This window comes from Engystomops pustulosus, chromosome 11 (assembly GCF_040894005.1).
Source record: "Engystomops pustulosus chromosome 11, aEngPut4.maternal, whole genome shotgun sequence".
NCBI classification, from domain to species: Eukaryota; Metazoa; Chordata; class Amphibia; order Anura; family Leptodactylidae; genus Engystomops; species Engystomops pustulosus.
The window spans coordinates 89,773,708-89,797,679 of NC_092421.1; the positions used below are offsets into that span (position 1 = coordinate 89,773,708).

At 51.5% G+C, this 23,972-nt stretch overlaps 1 protein-coding gene across 1 annotated transcript in view; it reads right to left on the minus strand.

Annotated features, from left to right (window-relative positions):
- Positions 1-23,972, minus strand: part of CD4 (CD4 molecule) — a 64,451-nt gene that overhangs the window by 23,217 nt on the left and 17,262 nt on the right. Inside the window, exons 2-4 of the mRNA XM_072129651.1 lie at positions 9,534-9,610; positions 8,882-9,049; positions 4,036-4,173 (exon numbers count right to left, since the gene is read on the minus strand). Of these exons, the coding sequence (XP_071985752.1) occupies positions 4,036-4,173; positions 8,882-9,049; positions 9,534-9,579 (352 nt within the window). The 5' untranslated portion in view covers positions 9,580-9,610. The remainder of the gene's footprint in view (positions 1-4,035; positions 4,174-8,881; positions 9,050-9,533; positions 9,611-23,972) is intronic.

The window sequence follows — 23,972 nt, forward strand, 5'->3', positions numbered from 1 at the left end:
TTCTCCCGAGTGCAGAGACCCCCCCCACATGTGGCCGTTACTTCTCCCGAGTGCAGAGACCCCCCACATGTGGCCGTTACTCCTCCCGAGTGCAGAGACCCCCCCCACATGTGGCCGTTACTTCTCCCGAGTGCAGAGACCCCCCACATGTGGCTGTTACTTCTCCCGAGTATAGAGACCCCCCACATGTGGCCGTTACTTCCCCCGAGTGCCGAGACCCCCCACATGTGGCCGTTACTTCTACCGAGTGCCGAGACCCCCCACATGTGGCCGTTACTTCTCCCCAGTGCAGAGACCCCCCACATGTGGCCGTTACTTCTCCCGAGTACAGAGACCCCCCACATGTGGCCGTTACTTCTCCCGAGTACAGAGACCCCCCACATGTGGCCGTTACTTCTCCCGAGTACAGAGACCCCCCACATGTGGCCGTTACTTCTCCCGAGTGCAGAGACCCCCCCACATGTGGCCGTTACTTCTCCCCAGTACAGAGACCCCCCACATGTGGCCGTTACTTCTCCCGAGTACAGAGACCCCCCACATGTGGCCGTTACTTCTCCCGAGTGCAGAGACCCCCCACATGTGGCCGTTACTTCTCCCGAGTGCAGAGACCCCCCACATGTGGCCGTTACTTCTCCCGAGTGCAGAGACCCCCCACATGTGGCCGTTACTTCTCCCGAGTGCAGAGACCCCCCACATGTGGCCGTTACTTCTCCCGAGTGCAGAGACCCCCCCACATGTGGCCGTTACTTCTCCCCAGTACAGAGACCCCCCACATGTGGCCGTTACTTCTCCCGAGTGCAGAGACCCCCCACATGTGGCCGTTACTTCTCCCCAGTACAGAGACCCCCACATGTGGCCGTTACTTCTCCCGAGTGCAGAGACCCCCCCACATGTGGCCGTTACTTCTCCCCAGTACAGAGACCCCCCACATGTGGCCGTTACTTCTCCCGAGTGCAGAGACCCCCCACATGTGGCCGTTACTTCTCCCGAGTGCAGAGACCCCCCACATGTGGCCGTTACTTCTCCCGAGTGCAGAGACCCCCCCACATGTGGCCGTTACTTCTCCCGAGTGCAGAGACCCCCCACATGTGGCCGTTACTTCTCCCGAGTGCAGAGACCCCCCACATGTGGCCGTTACTTCTCCCGAGTGCAGAGACCCCCCCCACATGTGGCCGTTACTTCTCCCGAGTGCAGAGACCCCCCACATGTGGCCGTTACTCCTCCCGAGTGCAGAGACCCCCCCCACATGTGGCCGTTACTTCTCCCGAGTGCAGAGACCCCCCACATGTGGCTGTTACTTCTCCCGAGTATAGAGACCCCCCACATGTGGCCGTTACTTCCCCCGAGTGCCGAGACCCCCCACATGTGGCCGTTACTTCTACCGAGTGCCGAGACCCCCCACATGTGGCCGTTACTTCTCCCCAGTGCAGAGACCCCCCACATGTGGCCGTTACTTCTCCCGAGTACAGAGACCCCCCACATGTGGCCGTTACTTCTCCCGAGTACAGAGACCCCCCACATGTGGCCGTTACTTCTCCCGAGTACAGAGACCCCCCACATGTGGCCGTTACTTCCCCCGAGTGCCGAGACCCCCCACATGTGGCTGTTACTTCTCCCGAGTGCAGAGACCCCCCACATGTGGCTGTTACTTCTCCCGAGTATAGAGACCCCCCACATGTGGCCGTTACTTCTCCCGAGTATAGAGACCCCCCACATGTGGCCGTTACTCCTCCCGAGTGCAGAGACCCCCCCACATGTGGCCGTTACTCCTCCCGAGTGCAGAGACCCCCCCACATGTGGCCGTTACTTCTCCCGAGTGCAGAGACCCCCCACATGTGGCCGTTACTTCTCCCGAGTACAGAGACCCCCCACATGTGGCCGTTACTTCTCCCGAGTGCAGAGACCCCCCCACATGTGGCCGTTACTTCTTCCGAGTACAGAGACCCCCCACATGTGGCCGTTACTTCTCCCCAGTGCAGAGACCCCCCACATGTGGCCGTTACTTCTCCCGAGTGCAGAGACCCCCCACATGTGGCCGTTACTTCTCCCGAGTGCAGAGACCATCCCACATGTGGCCGTTACTTCTCCCCAGTGCAGAGACCCCCCACATGTGGCCGTTACTTCTCCCGAGTACAGAGACCCCCCACATGTGGCCGTTACTTCTCCCGAGTGTGGAAAACCCCCACATGTGGCCGTTACTTCTCCCGGGTGCAGAGACCCCCCACATGTGGCTGTTACTTCTCCCGAGTGCAGAGACCCCCCACATGTGGCTGTTACTTCTCCCGAGTATAGAGACCCTCCACATGTGGCCGTTACTTCTACCGAGTGCAGAGACCCCCCACATGTGCCCGTTACTTCTCCCGAGTACAGAGACCCCCCACATGTGGCCATTACTTCTCCCGAGTGCAGAGACCCCCCACATGTGGCCGTTACTTCTCCCGAGTGTAGAGACCCCCCACATGTGGCCGTTACTTCTCCCGGGTGCAGAGACCCCCCACATGTGGCCGTTACTTCTCCCGAGTGCAGAGACCCCCCCACATGTGGCCGTTACTTCTCCCGAGTGTAGAGACCCCCCACATGTGGCCGTTACTTCTCCCGGGTGCAGAGACCCCCCACATGTGGCTGTTACTTCTCCCGAGTGCAGAGACCCCCCACATGTGGCCGTTACTTCTCCCGAGTGCAGAGACCCCCCACATGTGGCCGTTACTTCTCCCGAGTGCAGAGACCCCCCACATGTGGCTGTTACTTCTCCCGAGTATAGAGACCCCCCACATGTGGCCGTTACTTCTCCCCAGTGCAGAGACCCCCCACATGTGGCCGTTACTTCTCCCGAGTACAGAGACCCCCCACATGTGGCCGTTACTTCTCCCGAGTGCAGAGACCCCCACATGTGGCCGTTACTTCTCCCCAGTGCAGAGACCCCCACATGTGGCTGTTACTTGTGTTATTGGGGCACAGCGGGGTGCAGGAGGGGAGGAGGGACCTGCAGCTGCCAGGATTTTACTTTCCTCATTGGCCGCTTTTGTAGGATATAAAATTTTCGCTTTTCCGTTATTGGGGTCATGTGACGGCATTTTTTTTGTGGGATGAGAAGCTTTTCCCAGTGTCACCATTTTGGGGTCCGTTTCTCCCATTGCTGATAATTTAGGAACTTTTTTTTAGGGCAGGAGTAGAAAAGCATCAATTCTGTGCTGGATTTTATTTTTAATAATCCTGGGATCTTTATTCTAGGCGTCGCTGCGATCACGGGGATTCGGATATTATTTTTAATGTTTTACTAAATTTGCCAAATAAAACCCTAATGTGGGGAAAATCATTTTTGCATTGCCTCTTCCAAGTGGCAGAACATTTTAGCTGTTGTGGCTACGGAGCTGGTTGATGGCTCGTTCTTTGCAGGACATGTTGTACTTTGCACCAGGATCATTCTGGAGTGCAGAGGTTCTTTTGATCACTTTTTATAGCATTTTTTGTGGGATTCAATGGGTAAAAATCCAAATTTTGGCAGTTTTTTACAGTTTTTTTTGTACAGCGTTCATCGTGCGGGTTCAATAATTATTTACTGTTATTCTACGGGTTGTTCCGGACGCGGTGATACCATGTATGTGGGGTTTGTTTTATGATTTAGACTTTTTGGGGTTATACGTCTCTTTACATGTTATGGGGCTTATGGGCAGTTTTATTGATTTATTTATTACTTTATTTTTTATTGAATAACATTTTTTTTTCACTTTTTTCACCAATGGGACATGAACCATCTGATTGCTTCTTCATGATAATATCCTGCAATACTGATGTATAATACTGATGTATAGCCGGGTGTGGGCAGTGTCAGCCTGTGCACATACACCGCCCATGGGTGTTACATTGGGGTGTCAGCTGTTAGTTACAGCCGACACCCCCATAATCCCGATGCCGGTTCCGCTCAGATCTTGATCTGAACCGGCATCAGCTCTGCGTACGATATATCGGACGCTGAGCCCAAAAGGGTTAAAAGGAAACCAATGAGAAAAACAAAAACCTTGTTGTGACTTTTACCTTGAAAGACAAAGATTTCCAGCGTGGTTACGACCTCCCCGGCTCTTACACAGGTGAAGGTCCCAGCGTCTTCCAGCTTCACGTGTTTTGTCTCCAGATTAATGGAGCTGCGGACTAAGACCTGGAAGTGTCCGCTCCCTGCGCAGACACCGATAAAGGGAAAACCTAAGAATTACCATAATGTCATGTATCCACTTCCTGCAAATGCTTCATATTGTTTGTATCAATTCCTCCCGATTTTCTAGATCTCTGCTTCCTGTCATCCTATAGAAAAGCTTCATTGTTTACCAAATAGAAATCTAACCCTGGTCATGTGATGTCACACAGGTGCACGAGCCACAGAGAGCAATCAGAGCTGTGTGATATAACGAGCCGTGCACCTGTGTGACATCACATGACCAGGGATATAATGAGCCGTGCACCTGTGTGACATCACATGACCAGGGATATAACGAGCCGTGCACCTGTGAGACATCACATGACCAGGGATATAACGAGCTGTGCACCTGTGTGACATCAGATGACCAGGGATATAATGAGCCGTGCACCTGTGTGACATCACATGACCAGGTATATAGCAAGCTGTGCACCCGTGTCACATCACATGACCAGGGATATAACGAGCCCTGCGCCTGTGTGACATCACATGACCAGGGATATAACGAGCCGCGCAGCTGTCTGACATCACATGACCAGGGATATAACGAGCCGTGCACCTGTGTGACATCACATGGCCAGGGATATAACGAGCTGTGCACCTGTGTGACATCACATGACCAGGGATATAACGAGCCGAGCACCTGTGTGACATCACATGATCAGGGATATAACAAGCTGTGCACCTGTGTGACATCACATGACCAGGGGTATAACGAGCCGTGCACCTGTGTGACATCACATGACCGGGGATATAACGAGCCGTGCACCTGTGTGACATCACATGACCAGGGATATAATGAGCCATGAACCTGTGTGACATCACATGACCAGGTATATAACGAGCCGTGCACCTGTGTGACATCACATGACCAGGGATATAACGAGCCGCGTACCTGTGTGACATCACATGACCAGGGATATAACAAGCCGTGCACCTGTGTGACATCACATGACCAGGGATATAACGAGCCGTGCACCTGTGTGACATCACATGACCAGGGATATAACAAGACGTGCACCTGTGTGACATCACATGACCAGGGATATAACGAGCCGTGCACCTGTGTGACATCTCATGACCAGGGATATAACGAGCCGTGCACCTGTGTGACTTCTCATGACCAGGGATATAACGAGCCGTGCACCTGTGTGACATCACATGACCAGGGATATAACGAGCCGTGCACCTGTGTGACATCACATGACCAGGGATATAACGAGCCATGCAACTGTGTGACATCACATGACCAGGGATATAACGAGCCGTGCACCTGTGTGACATCACATGACCAGGGATATAACGAGCCGTGCACCTGTGTGACATCACATGACCAGGGATATAACGAGCTGTGCACCTGTGTGACATCTCATGACCAGGGATATAACGAGCCGTGCACCTGTGTGACATCACATGACCAGAGATCTAACGAGCCATGCACCTGTGTGACATCACATGACCAGGGATCTAACGAGCTGTGCACCTGTGTGACATCATATGACCAGGGATATAACGAGCCGTGCACCTGTGTGACATCACATGACCAGGGATATAACGAGCCGTGCACCTGTGTGACATCACATGACCAGGGATATAACGAGCCGTGCACCTGTGTGACATCACATGACCAGGGATATAACGAGCCGTGCACCTGTGTGACATCACATGACCAGGGATATAACGAGCCGTTCACCTGTATGACTTCACATGACCAGGGATATAACGAGCCGTGCACCTGTGTGACATCACATGACCATGGATATAACGAGCTGTGCACCTGTGTGACATCACATGACCAGGGATATAACGAGCCCTGCGCCTGTGTGACATCACATGACCAGGGATATAACGAGCTGTGCACCTGTGTGACATCACATGACCAGGGATATAACGAGCCCTGCGCCTGTGTGACATCACATGACCAGGGATATAACGAGCCGCGCAGCTGTCTGACATCACATGACCAGGGATATAACGAGCCGTGCACCTGTGTGACATCACATGACCAGGGATATAATGAGCCGTGCACCTGTGTGACATCACATGACCAGGGATATAACGAGCCGTTCACCTGTATGACTTCACATGACCAGGGATATATAACGAGCTGTGCACCTGTGTGACATCACATGACCAGGGATCTAACGAGCCGCGTACCTGTGTGACATCACATGACCAGGGATATAACGAGCCGTGCACCTGTGTGACATCACATGACCAGGGATATAATGAGTCGTGCACCTGTGTGACATCACATGACCAGGGATATAACGAGCCGTGCACCTGTGTGACATCACATGACCAGGGATATAATGAGCCCTGCACCTGTGTGACATCACATGACCAGGGATATAACGAGCTGTGCACCTGTGCGACATCACATGACCAGGGATATAACGAGCCGTGCACCTGTGTGACATCACATGACCAGGGATAGAACGAGCCATGCACCTGTGTGACATCACATGACCAGGGATATAACGAGCCGTGCACCTGTGTGACATCACATGACCAGGGATATAACGAGCCATGCACCTGTGTGACATCACATGACCAGGGATATAACGAGCCGTGCACCTGTGTGACATCACATGACCAGGGATATAACGAGCCGTGCACCTGTGTGACATCACATGACCAGGGATATAACGAGCTGTGCACCTGTGTGACATCACATGACCAGGGATATAACGAGCCGTGCGCCTGTGTGATATCACATGACCAGGGATAGAACGAGCCCTGCACCTGTGTGACATTACATGACCAGGGATATAACGAGCCCTGCACCTGTCTGACATCACATGACCAGGGATATAACGAGCCCTGCACCTGTGTGACATCACATGACCAGGGATATAACGAGCCGTGCACCTGTGTGACATCACATGACCAGGGATATAACGAGCCTTGCACCTGTGTGACATCACATGACCAGGGATATAACGAGCCGTGCACATGTGTGACATCACATGACCAGGGATATAACGAGCCGTGCACCTGTGTGACATCACATGACCAGGGATATAACGAGCCATGCACCTGTGTGACATCACATGACCAGGGATATAACGAGCTGTGCACCTGTGTGACATCACATGACCAGGGATATAACGAGCCGTGCGCCTGTGTGATATCACATGACCAGGGATAGAACGAGCCATGCACCTGTGTGACATCACATGACCAGGGATATAACGAGCTGTGCACCTGTGTGACATCACATGACCAGGGATAAAACGAGCCGTGCGCCTGTGTGATATCACATGACCAGGGATAAAACGAGCCCTGCACCTGTGTGACATCACATGACCAGGGATATAACGAGCCCTGCGCCTGTGTGACGTCACATGACCAGGGATATAACGAGCCGTGCACCTGTGTGACATCACATGACCAGGGATATAACGAGCCATGCACCTGTGTGACATCACATGACCAGGGATATAACGAGCCCTGCGCCTGTGTGACGTCACATGACCAGGGATATAACGAGCTGTGCACCTGTGTGACATCACATGACCAGGGATATAACGAGCCCTGCGCCTGTGTGATATCACATGACCAGGGATAGAACGAGCCATGCACCTGTGTGACATCACATGACCAGGGATATAACGAGCTGTGCACCTGTGTGACATCACATGACCAGGGATATAACGAGCCGTGCGCCTGTGTGATATCACATGACCAGGGATAAAACGAGCCGTGCACCTGTGTGACATCACATGACCAGGGATATAACGAGCCGTGCGCCTGTGTGACATCACATGACCAGGGATATAACGAGCCCTGCGCCTGTGTGACGTCACATGACCAGGGATATAACGAGCCCTGCGCCTGTGTGACGTCACATGACCAGGGATATAACGAGCCTTGCACCTGTGTGACATCACATGACCAGGGATATAACGAGCCGTGCACCTGTGTGACATCACATGACCAGGGATATAACGAGCCGTGCACCTGTGTGACATCACATGACCAGGGATCTAACGAGCTGTGCACCTGTGTGACATCATATGACCAGGGATATAACGAGCCGTGCACCTGTGTGACATCACATGACCAGGGATATAACGAGCCGTGCACCTGTGTGACATCACATGACCAGGGATATAACGAGCCGTGCACCTGTGTGACATCACATGACCAGGGATATAACGAGCCGTGCACCTGTGTGACATCACATGACCAGGGGTATAACGAGCCGTGCACCTGTGTGACATCACATGACCAGGGATCTAACGAGCCGTGCAGCTTTCTATAGAATAACAGGAAGCAGAGATCTAAAAAAATCTGGAGGAATTGATACAAAAAAAACCTTTTCTTTACAGAATTAATTATTGAAGGGCTCGTCCACTTTCAGAAAAAAAATGTATATTAATTCCCACTTAGCAGGACCGGTAATGATGTCATGAGCAGCTGATCACATGTTGATGACATCATCAGAGTTCCTTCATGCAGGGGGCGTGTCTCTGTGTAATCTGCCATTTTGTCACATGGAAACAGGTGGAAGTTTCCAGCATTTGGGCACCAGGTGTATATATATATACCAGGTACTATGGATGAGATTACTATGTACTTATAGTCACACGAGTGGAAGGTTCCTTTAATTTCTGCGTCACATGGGTGATTATCAAGCAGGTGACCCTATAATAGGAGGAGCCCGGTCGCTGCAGAACCTCTTACCTGAGTTCTTGCCGTGTGTCGTTCCCCATTTGTTGTGTTTTATGAATAAGTTTCCATCTTTGTTCCATATAATTTCTGGGGTATCGCCGCTTCTATGGTCCCCGCAGGACAGAGACAGGTCCTTCCCGACCTCAGCCGTCATCTTCTCACTGGACGCCTCGGGGACACCTGGAGATGAGAGTAAGGGGGCGCGTACATGACATAGGGGGTGACCTGAGAACCGTTGGGCGTGGCCATGTCACTGGGGTGTGGCCGTGTCACTGGGGCGTGGCCGTGTCAATGGGGCGTGACCATGTCACTGGGGTGTGGCCGTGTCACTGGGGCGTGGTTGTGTCACTGGGGTGTGGCCGTGTCACTGGGGCGTGGTTGTGTCACTGGGGTGTGGCCGTGTCACTGGGGCGTGGTTGTGTCATTGGGGCGTGGCGGCGTCATATTATCCCTCCTCAGGGCGGACCTGGGATCATAGAGTCGGACCTATTCCTCCCGTCCTAGAGGGTTTGGGGTGCAGACCAGGGCCGGGGGTCCCCCTTGTGCTCTCAGCTTTTGGGTCTTATCTTCTCTATGTAACCCCATAACCTGGTGGCCATGAGTGGTATTGCAGCCCAGGTATTTCCAGGTGAGTTCTGCAGGTAGATGCCCCCCCAGCACTTACCTCCCTGGAGGAGCAGGAGGCACAGTCCCAGCAGTTTCTCCGCCATTTCCTGGAGCCGTCTGGTTCCTTGCGTTTTCCTTGAAGAATAATGATGAAGATTTTAGGTCCCACAAAAGTCCTCGGATTCGTTTTTTTTGTAGTTTTTGCTGCAATTTTTACATCTGGTTCATAAATCTAATTCCAGATCTAAAGTACAGACACAGGGAAAGATGGGTGGGATCTCCTGCCCATCACACCCAGGGAAAGCTGAGTGACAGTCATCATGTCCGCGCTGTGGGGAATTGCTCTGGTAGTTGACTGGTAGCAGTGCAGGAAGCAGGGACACACGCAGGTTTAAAGTCCAACTTAAGTGTTTATTCACACTTGCAAAACAGAACACAAATTCAGCCTTGGCTTAGGCACATGCAAAAACATTATAAAAGTAATTCCTGCCCGGCTAGGCGCTGTCTAATACATTTGGAGGACCCTAGCTATCCGGGTACCAGGCTGCCTGACACACGCTCTTGGCCAGCAGTAGTACAGGAGGCACTCAGTTACCTTTGCTGTGAGAATGCAATCTCGCTTTCAGCTCTGCAGGTAGGGCCTCTCCTACTGCTTCTGGCCTGCAGACTAAATCAGACCCTAACGAGGCCTGTGACCCGCACCTGTGACCCTATACCTGTGCCCTGCCCCTGTGCCCTGCACCTGTAACCCTATACCTGTGCCCTGCCCCTGTGCCCTGCACCTGTAACCCTATACCTGTGCCCTGCCCCTGTGCCCTGCACCTGTGACCCTATACCTGTGCCCTGCCCCTGTGCCCTGCACCTGTAACCCTATACCTGTGCCCTGCCCCTGTGCCCTGCACCTGTGCCCTGCACCTGTGACCCTATACCTGTGCCCTGCCCCTGTGCCCTGCACCTGTAACCCTATACCTGTGCCCTGCCCCTGTGCCCTGCACCTGTAACCCTATACCTGTGCCCTGCCCCTGTCACCTGCCCCTGTGCCCTGCACCTGTGCCCTGCCCCTGTGACCTGCCCCTGTGCCCTGCACCTGTAACCCTATACCTGTGCCTTGCCCCTGTGCCCTGCACCTGTAACCCTATACCTGTGCCCTGCCCCTGTGCCCTGCACCTGTGACCCTATACCTGTGCCCTGCCCCTGTGCCCTGCACCTGTAACCCTATACCTGTGCCCTGCCCCTGTGCCCTGCACCTGTGCCCTGCACCTGTGCCCTGCCCCTGTGCCCTGCACCTGTAACCCTATACCTGTGCCCTGCCCCTGTGCCCTGCACCTGTAACCCTATACCTGTGCCCTGCCCCTGTGCCCTGCCCCTGTGACCTGCCCCTGTGCCCTGCACCTGTAACCCTATACCTGTGCCCTGCCCCTGTGCCCTGCACCTGTAACCCTATACCTGTGCCCTGCCCCTGTGCCCTGCACCTGTAACCCTATACCTGTGCCCTGCCCCTGTGCCCTGCACCTGTGCCCTGCCCCTGTGACCTGCCGCTGTGCCCTGCACCTGTGACCCTATACCTGTGCCCTGCCCCTGTGCCCTGCCCCTGTGCCCTGCACCTGTGACCTGCACCTGTGACCCTATACCTGTGCCCTGCCCCTGTCACCTGCACCTGTCACCTGCCCCTGTGACCTGCCCCTGTGCCCTGCACCTGTGACCCTATACCTGTGCCCTGCCCCTGTGCCCTGCACCTGTGCCCTGCCCCTGTGACCTGCCCCTGTGCCCTGCACCTGTGACCCTATACCTGTGCCCTGCCCCTGTCACCTGCCCCTGTGCCCTGCCCCTGTGACCTGCCCCTGTGACCTGCCCCTGTGCCCTGCACCTGTGCCCTGCCCCTGTGACCTGCCCCTGTGCCCTGCCCCTGTGCCCTGCACCTGTGCCCTGCCCCTGTGCCCTGCACCTGTGCCCTGCCCCTGTCACCTGCCCCTGTGCCCTGCACCTGTGCCCTGCCCCTGTGACCTGCCCCTGTGCCCTGCACCTGTGACCCTATACCTGTGCCCTGCACCTGTAACCCTATACCTGTGCCCTGCCCCTGTGCCCTGCACCTGTGCCCTGCCCCTGTGCCCTGCACCTGTGACCCTATACCTGTGCCCTGCACCTGTAACCCGCACCTGTGCCCTGCCCCTGTGCCCTGCCCCTGTGCCCTGCCCCTGTGACCTGCCCCTGTGCCCTGCACCTATGCCCTGCACCTGTGACCCTGCACCTGTGACCCTGCCCCTGTGCCCTGCACCTGTGACCCGCACCTGTGACCCGCACCTGTGCCCTGCACCTGTGACCCTGTACCTGTGCCCTGCACCTATGCCCTGCACCTGTGACCCTGCACCTGTGCCCTGCCCCTGTGACCTGCCCCTGTGCCCTGCACCTATGCCCTGCACCTGTGACCCTGCACCTGTGACCCTGCCCCTGTGCCCTGCACCTGTGACCCGCACCTGTGACCCGCACCTGTGCCCTGCACCTGTGACCCTGTACCTGTGCCCTGCACCTATGCCCTGCACCTGTGACCCTGCACCTGTGCCCTGCACCTGTGCCCTGCCCCTGTGACCCGCCCCTGTGACCTGCCCCTGTGACCCGCACCTGTGGGCTATACAGAAACCCAGGAGCGAAGCCCGGGTGGAGTAGGAGTCCCACTACTCCATAATAAGCCGCCCAGTACGGACATTACCAATGTGTCCATGTTAGCGAGGCCAAAACAGACCAGACAGACTATTCCTGCTCATCACATGGGTCACTGCGGACAGGGCTTTTACCACCTGCATTTCATCTGCCTGTAGGACAAATAGCGGTTTTCCCAGATGACGCCTCGCACTATACCGCGCCCTGTGTGATGTATATTCGTGCAGATGCAGAGGATGTGATTTGGAGAGACGGGAGAAGGGGGAGGGGGGGGCTGAAGTGGTTTTGTGGGCGCTGCACGCCCCAACCCCAAACCTGCCATATCCCAGGATGCAGACACAGAAAACCCGTACAGACTTCCTGTTACTGCGGGAGACCACCGGAAAACGGGGGAAGAGGCCGCTACATGAGATAAGTGCTGATGGAGAGGAGGTAGGTAGCTGCACAGTACAACTTCTCCCGGACATGAATGCTGCACAGTACAACTTCTCCCAGACATGAATGCTGCACAGTACAACTTCCCCCAGACATGAATGCTGCACAGTACAACTTCCCCCAGACATGAATACTGCACAGTACAACTTCCCCCAGACATGAATGCTGCACAGTACAACTTCCCCCAGACATGAATGCTGCACAGTACAACTTCTCCCGGACATGAATGCTGCACAGTACAACTTCTCCCAGACATGAATACTGCACAGTACAACTTCCCCCGGACATGAATACTGCACAGTACAACTTCCCCCAGACATGAATACTGCACAGTACAACTTCCCCCAGACATGAATACTGCACAGTACAACTTCTCCCGGACATGAATGCTGCACAGTACAACTTCCCCCGGACATGAATGCTGCACAGTACAACTTCTCCCAGACATGAATGCTGCACAGTACAACTTCCCCCAGACATGAATGCTGCACAGTACAACTTCCCCCAGACATGAATACTGCACAGTACAACTTCCCCCAGACATGAATGCTGCACAGTACAACTTCCCCCAGACATGAATGCTGCACAGTACAACTTCTCCCGGACATGAATACTGCACAGTACAACTTCTCCCGGACATGAACACTGCACAGTACAACTTCTCCCGGACATGAATACTGCACAGTACAACTTCTCCCGGACATGAATGCTGCACAGTACAACTTCTCCCGGACATGAATACTGCACAGTACAACTTCTCCCGGACATGAATACTGCACAGTACAACTTCTCCCAGACATGAATACTGCACAGTACAACTTCTCCCAGACATGAACACTGCACAGTACAACTTCTCCCGGACATGAACGCTGCACAGTACAACTTCTCCCGGACATGAATACTGCACAGTACAACTTCCCCCGGACATGAACACTGCACAGTACAACTTCTCCCAGACATGAATGCTGCACAGTACAACTTCCCCCAGACATGAATGCTGCACAGTACAACTTCTCCCAGACATGAATACTGCACAGTACAACTTCCCCCGGACATGAATACTGCACAGTACAACTTCTCCCAGACATGAATGCTGCACAGTACAACTTCCCCCAGACATGAATACTGCACAGTACAACTTCTCCCAGACATGAATACTGCACAGTACAACTTCCCCCGGACATGAATACTGCACAGTACAACTTCTCCCAGACATGAATGCTGCACAGTACAACTTCCCCCAGACATGAATGCTGCACAGTACAACTTCCCCCAGACATGAATGCTGCACAGTACAACTTCTCCCAGACATGAATACTGCACAGTACAACTTCTCCCAGACATGAATACTGCACAGTACAACTTCTCCCAGACATGAATGCTGCACAGTACAACTTCCCCCGGACATGAATACTGCACAGTACAACTTCTCCCAGACATGAATACTGCACAGTACAACTTCTCCCAGACATGAATACTGCACAGTACAACTTCTCCCAGACATGAATACTGCACAGTACAACTTCCCCCGGACATGAACGCTGCACAGTACAACTTCCCCCGGACATGAATACTGCACAGTACAACTTCTCCCAGACATGAATACTGCACAGTACAACTTCCCCCGGACATGAATACTGCACAGTACAACTTCCCCCAGACATGAATGCTGCACAGTACAACTTCCCCCAGACATGAATGCTGCACAGTACAACTTCCCCCAGACATGAATACTGCACAGTACAACTTCTCCCAGACATGAATGCTGCACAGTACAACTTCCCCCAGACATGAATGCTGCACAGTACAACTTCCCCCAGACATGAATGCTGCACAGTACAACTTCTCCCGGACATGAATGCTGCACAGTACAACTTCTCCCAGACATGAATACTGCACAGTACAACTTCTCCCAGACATGAATACTGCACAGTACAACTTCCCCCGGACATGAATGCTGCACAGTACAACTTCTCCCGGACATGAATACTGCACAGTACAACTTCTCCCGGACATGAATACTGCACAGTACAACTTCTCCCGGACATGAATACTGCACAGTACAACTTCCCCCGGACATGAATACTGCACAGTACAACTTCCCCCAGACATGAATGCTGCACAGTACAACTTCTCCCGGACATGAATGCTGCACAGTACAACTTCTCCCAGACATGAATACTGCACAGTACAACTTCTCCCAGACATGAATACTGCACAGTACAACTTCTCCCAGACATGAATACTGCACAGTACAACTTCTCCCAGACATGAATACTGCACAGTACAACTTCCCCCAGACATGAATACTGCACAGTACAACTTCTCCCAGACATGAATACTGCACAGTACAACTTCCCCCGGACATGAATACTGCACAGTACAACTTCCCCCGGACATGAATGCTGCACAGTACAACTTCTCCCGGACATGAATGCTGCACAGTACAACTTCTCCCGGACATGAATACTGCACAGTACAACTTCTCCCAGACATGAATACTGCACAGTACAACTTCCCCCAGACATGAATGCTGCACAGTACAACTTCCCCCAGACATGAATGCTGCACAGTACAACTTCCCCCAGACATGAATGCTGCACAGTACAACTTCTCCCGGACATGAATACTGCACAGTACAACTTCCCCCAGACATGAATACTGCACAGTACAACTTCTCCCAGACATGAATGCTGCACAGTACAACTTCCCCCAGACATGAATGCTGCACAGTACAACTTCCCCCAGACATGAATGCTGCACAGTACAACTTCTCCCGGACATGAATGCTGCACAGTACAACTTCTCCCAGACATGAATACTGCACAGTACAACTTCTCCCAGACATGAATGCTGCACAGTACAACTTCTCCCAGACATGAATACTGCACAGTACAACTTCTCCCAGACATGAATACTGCACAGTACAACTTCCCCCGGACATGAATGCTGCACAGTACAACTTCCCCCGGACATGAATGCTGCACAGTACAACTTCTCCCGGACATGAATGCTGCACAGTACAACTTCTCCCGGACATGAACACTGCACAGTACAACTTCCCCCGGACATGAATACTGCACAGTACAACTTCTCCCGGACATGAATACTGCACAGTACAACTTCTCCCGGACATGAATACTGCACAGTACAACTTCTCCCGGACATGAATACTGCACAGTACAACTTCTCCCGGACATGAATACTGCACAGTACAACTTCTCCCGGACATGAACACTGCACAGTACAACTTCTCCCAGACATGAATACTGCACAGTACAACTTCTCCCGGACATGAATACTGCACAGTACAACTTCCCCCGGACATGAACACAGCACAGTACAACTTCCCCCGGACATGAATACTGCACAGTACAACTTCCCCCAGACATGAATACTGCACAGTACAACTTCTCCCAGACATGAATACTGCACAGTACAACTTCTCCCGGACATGAATACTGCACAGTACAACTTCCCCCAGACATGAATACTGCACAGTACAACTTCCCCCAGACATGAACACTGCACAGTACAACTTCCCCCGGACATGAATACTGCACAGTACAACTTCTCCCAGACATGAATACTGCACAGTACAACTTCTCCCAGACATGAATACTGCACAGTACAACTTCTCCCGGACATGAATGCTGCACAGTACAACTTCTCCCGGACATGAATACTGCACAGTACAACTTCTCCCAGACATGAATACTGCACAGTACAACTTCTCCCAGACATGAATGCTGCACAGTACAACTTCCCCCGGACATGAATACTGCACAGTACAACTTCCCCCAGACATGAATGCTGCACAGTACAACTTCTCCCAGACATGAATACTGCACAGTACAACTTCTCCCGGACATGAATACTGCACAGTACAACTTCCCCCAGACATGAATGCTGCACAGTACAACTTCTCCCAGACATGAATACTGCACAGTACAACTTCTCCCGGACATGAATACTGCACAGTACAACTTCTCCCAGACATGAATACTGCACAGTACAACTTCTCCCAGACATGAATGCTGCACAGTACAACTTCTCCCAGACATGAATACTGCACAGTACAACTTCTCCCAGACATGAATGCTGCACAGTACAACTTCTCCCAGACATGAATACTGCACAGTACAACTTCTCCCAGACATGAATACTGCACAGTACAACTTCTCCCGGACATGAATGCTGCACAGTACAACTTCTCCCGGACATGAATACTGCACAGTACAACTTCTCCCGGACATGAATGCTGCACAGTACAACTTCTCCCGGACATGAATACTGCACAGTACAACTTCTCCCAGACATGAATGCTGCACAGTACAACTTCCCCCAGACATGAATACTGCACAGTACAACTTCCCCCAGACATGAATACTGCACAGTACAACTTCCCCCAGACATGAACACTGCACAGTACAACTTCTCCCGGACATGAATACTGCACAGTACAACTTCTCCCGGACATGAATACTGCACAGTACAACTTCCCCCAGACATGAATACTGCACAGTACAACTTCCCCCAGACATGAACACTGCACAGTACAACTTCTCCCGGACATGAATACTGCACAGTACAACTTCTCCCAGACATGAACGCTGCACAGTACAACTTCCCCCGGACATGAATACTGCACAGTACAACTTCTCCCGGACATGAATACTGCACAGTACAACTTCCCCCGGACATGAATGCTGCACAGTACAACTTCTCCCGGACATGAATACTGCACAGTACAACTTCTCCCGGACATGAATACTGCACAGTACAACTTCTCCCGGACATGAATACTGCACAGTACAACTTCCCCCGGACATGAATACTGCACAGTACAACTTCTCCCGGACATGAATACTGCACAGTACAACTTCTCCTGGATCGGTCTGTGTGTAGTGGGGTGCATTATGTGTTGGGGGTGCCGGGGGGCTTCGGGCAGATTCCCCACATTTCCTGCGCTCTGTCCCAGCGAGACCCCGGATCCGTTGTATGAGCCTCCAGTGACCCCAGAACATCCGGCTCAGTACTGCCCCATAGTTACCCCCACACGGAGGGCAGAACAGAGAGAACAGCAGTGTGAGGAAACCTCTCTCCAGAGACTGTCAGCAGTCTGTATGGTCGCAGCTGCTGACAGTTCCCTATGTTGCGGTTCCGGAGCCCCTCACATGATCCGTGCACCGGGGAGGACCTGGAGGTTCTGGCTCGGAGCTGGGGGTAAGATCCGTCATGCAGGAAGGAGGGGCAGGAGAGCGGGGCAGGAAGGAGGGGCAGGAGAGCGGGGCAGGAAGGAGGGGCAGGAGAGCGGGGCAGGAGAGCGGGGCAGGAAGGAGGGGCAGGAGAGCGGGGCAGGAAGGAGGGGCAGGAAGGAGGGGCAGGAAGGAGGGGCAGGAGAGCGGGGCAGGAAGGAGGGGCAGGAGAGCGGGGCAGGAAGGAGGGGCAGGAGTGCGGGGCAGGAAGGAGGGGCAGGAGAGCGGGGCAGGAAGGAGGGGCAGGAGTGCGGGGCAGGAAGGAGGGGCAGGAGAGCGGGGCAGGAAGGAGGGGCAGGAGAGCGGGGCAGGAAGGAGGGGCAGGAGTGCGGGGCAGGAAGGAGGGGCAGGAGTGCGGGGCAGGAAGGAGGGGCAGGAGAGCGGGGCAGGAAGGAGGGGTAGGAGTGCGGGGCAGGAAGGAGGGGCAGGAGAGCGGGGCAGGAAGGAGGGGCAGGAGTGCGGGGCAGGAAGGAGGGGCAGGAGAGCGGGGCAGGAAGGAGGGGCAGGAGAGCGGGGCAGGAAGGAGGGGCAGGAGTGTGGGGCAGATTCTCACCCCTTCATCTAGAACAGTGGTTCTCAACCTGTGGGTCGCGACCCCGGCGGGGGTCGAACGACCAATAAACAGGGGTCGCCTAAAGCCATCGGCGCCACGATTTTATAGCATTTTTTGGCACGGATACAATATTCTTGTACAGGGTTTGGGGGGGAGAAGCACTGATCTAGGAGAAAGCTGGGGACATCAAACATTCCGAAATATTCTCCTTTACCCAAACAATTCTCATTTTCTAACAAAGTTTCCAATTCTTCCGCTTCCGGGTCTGGTTGTGGCAGCGATTTATCATCAGTCAGAGCTGTGGTTACCGCACTGCGGGGTCCGGGGGTCTCAGGAAGGATGGGGGGGGGGGGGGTACGTTTAGGGAAACATATTCGGAAGCGACTGGTAAATCAGAGCAAATCTCTGGTGAGAATGATGAATACCTGAATCCCACCACATCCCCCCGAGGAGCGCCCCCCCCCCCGTATACCGCACCCTATATACACGACCCCCCAGGAGCGGGCTCTGAGGTGCACCCCCGCCCACATACGCCGCACGCTATATATACGACCCCTTGCAACCAGAACAACAATATATCAGGTCCAAATGCGGCGCCACCCGGTGGCCAGAAGCTTTCTGCATCATTGTGACCACCAGATACATACGACATTTCCTACGCAGGAGCTTGCGCTCAGATTCGGAGCAAATAAATGGCCAAACGCAACTCGTGTCCGGGGGCTGTAGTATCACACAATATTGAATAAGCTGCAGTACCACATACAACCTACAGACTAGAGGGGCGCTGCTTCTATTAAAAAGCTTTATTGGTCTTTCTAATAAACAGGGGGTGGGGATAATATATATATATACTGTATGTGATAAATGTAACAAATCTTAATAATGCTGAACCACAGAGGATGATCCCCGCAGTGAACTGTGGATCTTTTTAGGTTAATAAAGTCGATCTATATGAACCCGATCACAAGGTTCCTTTCTTATTAAATATACATTAGAAATTCTGTGCTTTAGAGATCCCCTTTAAATATATAATTTGGTAAAACAGGACAGGGCTGTTATATCAGGACTCGCCAGCAGAGGGCACTAGATACAAGCAGCCAGAATCATGTGGAAGGGAACCTCCGGTACTGGACCTGCTAACAGAATCATAAGAATAATCAATGTATCAATAATGTATCGATAATAATTAGAGATGAGCGAGTATACTCGTCCGAGTATACTGCTGGGTGGAGTATTAGCATACTCGGACCGGCTCGTTACTCGGACGAGTATCTCGCCGGCTCGAGATCGAGCATTAAATTAAGTGAAGAACAGTATTTTTATTACATAATAAAATATCCCAGATGTTTGCAGATGTTTTACTTGTAAGAACACATTGAAATAACACTATTCTTCACTTTGCAGGTGTTCGCGCGTATCTCCGAACCTATCGGAAGACACGCACGCACATCTGCAATGTGAAGAATAGAAGTAAAACATTAAAAACAGTGAATACAGGAGCATTTAAGTGCAGAACACATTGAAAGAACAATATTCTTCACATTCCAGATGTTCTGAACATCTCCTAACTTAGCGGGAGACACGCGCGAACACCTGCAAAGTGAAGAATAGTGTTATTTCAATTTTTTCTTACAAGTAAAACATCTGCAAACATCTGGGTTATTTTATTATGCACTGTTCTTTTAATGTTCTCTTTTACTAAAAAAATGCTCGAGTCTCCCATTGACTTCAATGGGGTTCGTTATTCGAGACGAGCACTCGAGCATCGGGAAAAGTTCGTCTCGAATAACGAGCACCCGAGCATTTTAGTGCTCGCTCATCTCTAATAATAATGTATCAATAATAATGTATCAATAATGTATTAATAATAATAATGTATCAATAATAATGTATCAATAATGTATTAATAATAATAATGTATCAATAATAATGTATCAATAATAATGTATCAGCAGCAGGAGAAATGACAAGTTTATGTTCTTTTTTACATTTTTGCTGAGTAGTTACATTCCCTCTCATTTTGACCTCCTCTTAGGGGAAGTTCATTTCTATAATGTAGGAAATTTTAGGCAATAACCACAGGATCTTTTATTGATCTGTAAGAGGAGTGATTAGTGTAGGATTGTGGGGGGTCTCCCGTGCACCCGACCTCCCACCCATCTGCAGGATTGTAGCAGACAGATCGCTGCTTCTGTTTCCTGGTGAATATGGCTGATGTGTAATACCGCGCTCGGCCACCACACCACATGTGGCGCTGTGCTTGGTGAAAGTAAAGGTAATCCAGCGTTCACCCGAATACTAATAATTTGTGGGAGTGTCGGACTCCACCCATCTGATATATGTCACCCGCCCTAAGGATGAGCCGCACGATGTGTAGCTGCTCTAGGACTGTTATACTGTTACATAGAGATGGATGGCGCAGCCGCCGCAGAGTTACTATAGAAGAGACAAACATTTCTATCCAGCGTTTATTAAGTGTATAAAAGGTGAAAGTGGGGGGTCCCTTTAAGAGTTCTGGGGGGGGGGAGGCATTGTGTGACTATAGATTATGCGTCTGCTGATTATTTCCTATTACCTCGCTGCACACAGAATGACAGCTCAGCACTTTCCCAATAACTGACGAGTCATCGTTATTGTGACGCCTCGTTAACCACATTTAGGGGAGTTCACTCTATTACAAGAAGTGACAGATCGAGACGTCCACACGAGGTCATTACAGAGAATCAACAACCTCTGCTGTCAGATTCTTATCTGTTTCTTGGAAAGCTGGGTGACTGAAAAGCAATATGGCTCAAAAATGAAGCCCCGCCCACAAAACAGCAGGGGTCATTAGGGGTCAGGACCTCCCACCATGTTCTACTGACATGATGCTCTTTTAAGCAAATTCTACACCTACCAAATTTTAACACCTGTAAGCTAAGCCCCACCCCTTATATCTGAGCTCCACCTCCTCTCAGCTAAAGCACAAGAACATTTCCAAAAACAAAACATTTTGAATTAGAAATGCAAAAAATTCTGGTCGTTTTCCAAGAGACAACATATTCCAATATCTTCACCAAAATTCTCTGAGCCTTAAAGTAGTTTTCGGATTCCTGCATCTCCAGTAGCAGCTCCCCGGTCTCTGAGGCTTCCAGGACCACGGGATCAGTAGTGATGATATCATGGACAATACAGAGGTCAGGGGTCAAAGAGTCCAATACTATACACCATCCAGTGCTCTACAGCGTCCAATAATCTACAGTGTCCAGTGCTCTACAGCGTCCAACAGTCTACAGCGTCCAACAGTCTACAGCGTCCAACAGTCTACAGCGTCCAATAGTCTACAGCGTCCAATAGTCTACAGCGTCCAATAATCTACAGCGTCCAATAGTCTACAGCGTCCAATAGTCTACAGCGTCCAATAGTCTACAGCGTCCAATAATCTACAGCGTCCAATAGTCTACAGCGTCCAATAGTCTACAGCGTCCAATAATCTACAGCGTCCAATAATCTACAGCGTCTAATAGTCTACAGCGTCCAATAGTCTACAGCGTCCAATAATCTACAGCGTCCAATAATCGACAGCGTCCAATAGTCTACAGCGTCCAATAGTCTACAGCGTCCAATAATCTACAGCGTCCAATAGTCTACAGCGTCCAATAGTCTACAGCGTCCAATAATCTACAGCGTCCAATAGTCTACAGCGTCCAATAGTCTACAGCGTCCAATAGTCCACAGCGTCCAATAATCTACAGCGTCCAATAATCTACAGCGTCCAATAGTCTACAGCGTCCAATAATCTACAACGTCCAATAGTCTACAGCGTCCAATAGTCTACAGCGTCCAATAGTCTACAGCGTCCAATAATCTACAGCGTCCAATAGTCTACAGCGTCCAATAGTCTACAGCGTCCAATAATCTACAGCGTCCAATAGTCTACAGCGTCCAATAATCTACAGCGTCCAATAGTATACAGCGTCCTATAGTCTACAGCGTCCAATAATCTACAGCGTCCAATAATCTACAGCGTCCAACAGTCTACAGCGTCCAATAATCTACAGCGTCCAATAGTCTACAGCGTCCAATAGTCTACAGCGTCCAATAATCTACAGCGTCCAATAATCAACAGCGTCCAATAGTCTACAGCGTCCAATAGTCTACAGCGTCCAATAGTCTACAGCGTCCAATAGTCTAAAGCGTCCAATAATCTACAGCGTCCAATAATCTACAGCGTCCAATAGTCTACAGCGTCCAATCATCTACAGCATCCAATAGTCTACAGCGTCCAATAATCTACAGAGTCCAATAGTCTACAGCGTCCAATAGTCTACAGTGTCCAATAATCTACAGCGTCCAGTGCTCTACAGCGTCCAATAGTCTACAGCGTCCAATAATCTACAGCATCCAATAGTCTACAGCGTCCAATAATCGACAGCGTCCAATAATCGACAGCGTCCAATAGTCTACAGCGTCCAATAGTCTACAGCGTCCAATAATCTACAGCGTCCAATAGTCTACAGCGTCCAATAATCTACAGCGTCCAATAGTCTACAGCGTCCAATAGTCTACAGCGTCCAATAATCTACAGCGTCCAATAATCTACAGCGTCCAATAGTCTACAGCGTCCAGTGCTCTACAGCGTCCAATCATCTACAGCATCCAATAGTCTACAGCGTCCAATAATCTACAGCGTCCAATAGTCTACAGCGTCCAATAGTCTACAGCGTCCAATAATCTACAGCGTCCAATAATCTACAGCGTCCAATAATCTACAGCGTCCAATAGTCTACAGCGTCCAATAGTCTACAGCGTCCAATAGTCTACAGCGTCCAATAATCTACAGCGTCCAATAATCTACAGCGTCCAGTGCTCTACAGCGTCCAATAGTCTACAGCGTCCAATAATCTACAGCGTCCAATAGTCTACAGCGTCCAATAGTCTACAGCGTCCAATAATCTACAGCGTCCAATAATCTACAGCGTCCAATAGTCTACAGCGTTCAATAGTCTACAGCGTCCAATAATCTACAGCGTCCAATAGTCTACAGCGTCCAATAATCTACAGCGTCCAATAGTCTACAGCGTCCAATAGTCTACAGCGTCCAATAATCTACAGCGTCCAATAGTCTACAGCGTCCAATAGTCTACAGCGTCCAATAGTCTACAGCGTCCAATAATCTACAGCGTCCAATAGTCTACAGCGTCCAATAGTCTACAGCGTCCAATAATCTACAGCGTCCAATAGTCTACAGCGTCCAATAGTCTACAGCGTCCAATAGTCCACAGCGTCCAATAATCTACAGCGTCCAATAATCTACAGCGTCCAATAATCTACAGCGTCCAATAGTCTACAGCGTCCAATAGTCTACAGCGTCCAATAGTCTACAGCGTCCAATAATCTACAGCGTCCAATAGTCTACAGCGTCCAGTGCTCTACAGCGTCCAATCGTTTACAGCGTCCAATAATCTACAGCGTCCAACAGTCTACAGCGTCCAATAGTCTACAGCGTCCAATAATCTACAGCGTTTAATAGTCTACAGCGTCCAATAGTCTACAGCGTCCAATAGTCTACAGCGTCCAATAATCTACAGCGTCCAATAGTCTACAGCGTCCA